General features: G+C 27.3%; 1 protein-coding gene across 1 annotated transcript; it reads right to left on the bottom strand.

The window, feature by feature from the left end:
* Window positions 1-1,280: 1,280 nt before the first annotated feature.
* LOC103572987 (uncharacterized) lies at window positions 1,281-2,101 on the bottom strand. The gene is made up of 3 exons (XM_008551833.2): window positions 2,078-2,101; window positions 1,771-1,986; window positions 1,281-1,677 (listed from the first exon to the last, which is right to left on the bottom strand). The coding sequence occupies exons 2-3, from the start codon at window positions 1,918-1,920 to the stop codon at window positions 1,429-1,431; spliced, it is 399 nt and encodes a 132-aa protein (XP_008550055.1). The 5' UTR covers window positions 1,921-1,986; window positions 2,078-2,101; the 3' UTR covers window positions 1,281-1,428.
* Between the last annotated feature and the right edge of the window lie 3,072 nt (window positions 2,102-5,173).

The following is a 5,173-nucleotide window of genomic DNA, read 5'->3' as shown; positions in this document are numbered from 1 at the left end:
TTTTTAATGTTCGTAATGTTTTAAAATAGAATTTTTTTTTTGTTAATGACGATTTTCAGCTTATAATTTCAAAAATTTAATTAAAACAACTTATTACCATAGAAATTAAGAACAACTGAAATGCTACCCCCATGAAAAAAATTTATAAAAAAAATATATATTGAAATATAAAAAGAATATATATATTTTTCATATAAAAAAATATATTCAAAATACATAAAAAACATATAAATATATATAAAATATGTAAAAAAAATATATTTTAAATAGCTAACTTTTAGCCGATTTTCATATACATTTTATATATTTTAAATATATTAAAAATATATCTTAGAATATATAAAAAAGGCATGCATAAAAATATACTAAAATTATATTTTTTTGTATTTAAAAATAAAAAAAAAATGTAGGTGTGGTAATATAATTTTTTTATATTTTTTTACCTAGGTTGTTGAAAAAAATATATTTTTTGTATGTTTTTATACACGTATTTTTTATATATTCTAATATATATTTTTGATATATTTACAATATATAAAATATATGCGAAAATCGGCCAAAAGTTAGCTATTTAAAATATATTTTTTTTTATATGAAAAATATATTTTTTTTATAAATTTTTTTCATGGGGGCAACTAGCAATGTATTATGTCTTTTCTAATACAAACCGTTTCTCTTGGTACATTCCCGAATGCTTCAGAATCAACGCTTATATCACGATCTACAGTGTTGGTAGCTATGCCACTCTTCTCTACTAGTTTCACGTTATTTGATGTATCTGAAATGTCTGTTGATAAATTTGTTGGTGTACATTGTACCGGAACACTTCCTTCGCAATTACGAATTCAAGAAAAAAAATTTATAACAATTTTAGAAATGAATACGATTTTTTTTCTTTATGTACGTAATACATTTCAATGCAATGAAAAAAAAATAAAATAAAATATAATAAATTATTTATAAAAATGCATCTTTATTCGTCATAGAATCGTACCATTCTAAATCATATAATATGAATTCAATATCATAAGATATTGCTAAATCGTAGCTAGCTAAGCGATTCAATACATTCACTAATTAAAATTGTATTTCAAAATGGTAATTTTATAAGAGGTACAAATTTTAAATGATAAAAACCACTTAAGAATGTTATAAAATTTTATACTTAGCTTCTAAGTTGAATTTTAAGTACTCTACTAGTAGAGATTAGAGATTAAAACTAGCAAAAAAGTGCCATGATAGTTTTTTTTTTATTACGTATGTAATTAGATCAAGTTTTTTTTCCAGATAACGAAAGTTAATAAATTGGCGACAGAATTAAATCAAAATATCAATATAACTTAAATATCATAACATCGAATGCATCTTATATTAATTTAAATAAATATTTGCGAATAATATTGAATTGAATTTTTATGATCATCCGAATTATAGCCGGAGAAAAACAGTATCAGACTTATGAAATATTTTTATTAAGAATAACTGTACCTTAATGTCATGCGTATCAATCAACTGTTTTAATTTGTATGCATTTTCATCTTTATTATTGATAGTATAATCCTGATACTTTTCTCCTATTATTTTAAAGAAAGCAGTAGATTCGGTTGAGTTAGTGAAATTATTTGATATAGTCTGTAAAGTGTGTGCTAGAATTGATGTTTGATCCAAAGAAATAGCCTATGAATATCAAAAATCTAAATTAAGTATTGAAAAACCTAAAACGATCCACTAAATAATATTTGAATTAAATGAAAAGAAATGATAATATACCATTTCCATTAAATTTTCGTTTATCAAGCAAATGACTTCATTTTTACAATTTGAATCCTGTCTATTGGAAATTTCAATTTCATTATCAATAGTGTAATCTTTACTTATTTCTTGTGTTATTTCAATTGAGGCAGATGATTTTACTGGCATTTTCACATTTACAGATAGATTCTGCGAAGTGTGTAACAGAGTATGTGTTTGGTCCAAAGCAGTAGCCTATAAACAAAAAAGTTTTAATCAGCTATTGAAAAATCTAAAATGGCCCACTAAAGATTTTTGAGTGGAATAAAATGAAATTATAGTATACCGTTTCTATCAAATTTTTGTTCGTTGAACAAAACTCAACATTTTTGTCATTTAGAATATTTTTATCAGTGCTTTTATTTTCATTATTTTTTGCATAATCAGTATTATTTTTTTCAATATTGTCAATTACGGCAGGAAATCCAATTTGTGTTGCTCAGTTTTTCGATAAATTCTCTAAAGTATCTACAGGAACATGTATTTTATCCAAAGAAATAGCCTATGAATAGTAAAAATACTATTAAAATGTTTAGAAATAAAAAAAATCCATTTAAGTTTTATAAAAAAATTAATAAAAAATTGTAATATGCCATTTTCATCGAGCAAAATTTTTCATCTTTGTCACATGATTGATTGTTATAAGCACTTGCTACGTTGATTTTCGATTCATAGTCAGAATAATTATTAGGAGTATTCAGTATACTTTGTTTGGTATCATGAACTGAATTTTTTTTATCAACATTTGTTGAATTTGTATCAAGGTCATCGTCTAAATTTTTATTATTATTCGAATTATTTAAATTATTTTGTTCAAACGTAACGCTGTTTAATCTTGTTAATTGTACTTTTGGTAGATTATTATTTAGTTATCGACAAATAGATTATAAGTTCTCAGAATCTAAAGAGACAAAGATTTTATAAATTACGATGCATATTATAAAATGGCTTCTAACAATAGCTTCGACATTTTGATACTAGCAACTAAAAAAAAGTCATTTACTGACTACTGACACATGCTAATCGTACATTTTCTTTCATTAAATAAAAATTTTTTCTTTTTTTCACTAAGGAAAACACATTTTTTGGATTATGATTTAATTTATTCATTGCACTGTTTTTTCATTCGCTTCAACAACTTGACAACAATGGCAGAACTGTACGCGACAAAGAATCTAACGCATTAAACAAAAGACGGTCGCAAATGAGGTTCTTTCAAATGCAATAATAACTAGATTGGTCACCGCACTCATTTCGTGAAACAAATTTATCAGGATCTTGATTACCAGCAGCAGTTTTTATTATCAGCAAAGAATATTTTTATCGATATTATAAGATTTCACGATCAATGACGATTCTAATGTTACAAATGAGTCGCATGAGTTGATATAGTAGAATTCGAAAGGTAACATTAAAAAAAAAATCTGGGCGTCGGTTGACCCTGCGGGCCAGCCCCAAAACTTCCCGCTGTTTTCGACCTCAAAGAGCTCGAAAACATTAGTGTAGATGTATTTTCGAGCTCTTCGAGCTCAAAAATGCTATCACATGCAATTGTTTTTTTACGATCTTTTCAAGCTCTAACAAAATGCCTGTTATGCTGAAGTTTGAAAATTTAAGAATCGAAAATCATCAATGAAGCGGTTTTTAAAATTTAGTTCCTGATTATGTTCAGTAAAATAAGTGTATTGAGGCAGAAATCAATGTCGGGGATCAAAATCAAGATTTAAGTAAGTTTTGACTCATGTAAGAAACAATAAAATATGAAATATCCAATAAAAATATCAAAAACTACGTTTCATCGATTTTTTTGTTGATAATATGATTTAAGCTAAAAACCAAGTTCGATGACATAATATGATCAAAAGAAACCATAAAAAAGATGAGTTGGTATGATATCAGGCACATTTTAGTACGTTATATTATGATTTATCCGGAAAAATAACATAAAATGTTATTTTTTTAACTTTTCAACGCCGATATCTTTTGAACTAATCGATTGATTTTGATAGTTGGCGTGGCAATCGGCGCGTTTTATTGAATTCTAGAGCTGATTAAAATTTGAAATCGATCGTGTCAGTTGTTTCGAAAATATTTAGAAAAAACCGTTTTTCACCATTTCTTTCTCCCGCGATAACTCTCGAACGAATTATTCGATTTTGATGTTTGAGGTGGCAATCGACGCGTTTTATTGAGTACTAGAGCTGATGAGATTTTAAAGTCGATCGTATAAGTCGTTTTTGAGAAATCAATAAAAAACTAAAAAAAAAAAAATTTTTTTTTTTTTTTTTCGTAATTCGCAAATATTTTCGAGTCTATTCAATCAAACAATCTGAAATTCTCAGGAAAGTTGATGGCCAATAAGCTCTTTCGATTGCCACCTCAACCATCCAAATCGATTCATTAGTTCAAAAGTTACAAAGAGTTTACATACATACACACACACACACACACACACACACACACACACACACACACATACATGCATACACACTCGGACATCATTCTGAAAATAGTCAGAATAGCTTTCTAGGACCTCAAAACGTCGACATCTGATGAAAACTCGATTTTCGAAAATCGAGGTGAAAACAAAAACTTCCCGAAATTTTTGAAAATCGTCGACTTTTTTAGCGGGAAGTTAAAAATTTAATTAAAATATTACTTTCAATAATAATTTCCCTGATAGCCGATTTAGCAGTAACTTAATGGCAATCCACTGCTACAAGCTGTTACTAAGTTGGCCGCAAAAGTTGGCATTTCCATAAGTTGATGGCAACTTTCTGAGAAAGTTAGTGGTAAAGGTTGACTACAAGTTTCCCACAAAGTCGTCGACAGGTTACGGCAATAGATTGTCGCCAACTTTTTCGACAATTTGTAGTAAACAGTTACAAAAGCTGAAAGTTGTTGACAACTTGTCATCAAGTTGGTCGCAACTCATGTATACCAACTTTTTGATCAGAATTCCTATCTATCACTGTTTGAACAATAAATATTCAAACTCTGCAGCAAGTATCATAAGACAAAGATCCACATGAGATATATTTTACATCTCAGCATATAAATAGCATAGATATAATAATCATTTTTAATTCTCACTTTTCTTTCTGTTTAGAAAATCTCATAGAATCCAATAGATCCTCATACATTCCTATAGAAATTTTATAAGAATGAATGAGTTCTATGAGAAGTGCTATAGTTAAGTATAGGGCCTTACACATACAGCTATAAGATTTTATCGGATTTTTTAAGCAGGGCTACTCATGAAAACGATTTTCAATACTTATTTTACCCGATAAATCATTGTAGAGATTAAATTAACATCTATAATTGTGGAAAATACAAAAAAATCAATTGATCATTGAATATTTATAATTTATATCAATCA

The sequence above is a fragment of the Microplitis demolitor genome, chromosome 6 (assembly GCF_026212275.2).
Source record: "Microplitis demolitor isolate Queensland-Clemson2020A chromosome 6, iyMicDemo2.1a, whole genome shotgun sequence".
NCBI lineage: Eukaryota > Metazoa > Arthropoda > Insecta > Hymenoptera > Braconidae > Microplitis > Microplitis demolitor.
Note: the sequence above shows the minus strand (reverse complement) of the source record. Positions and strands in the feature narration are given on the sequence as shown.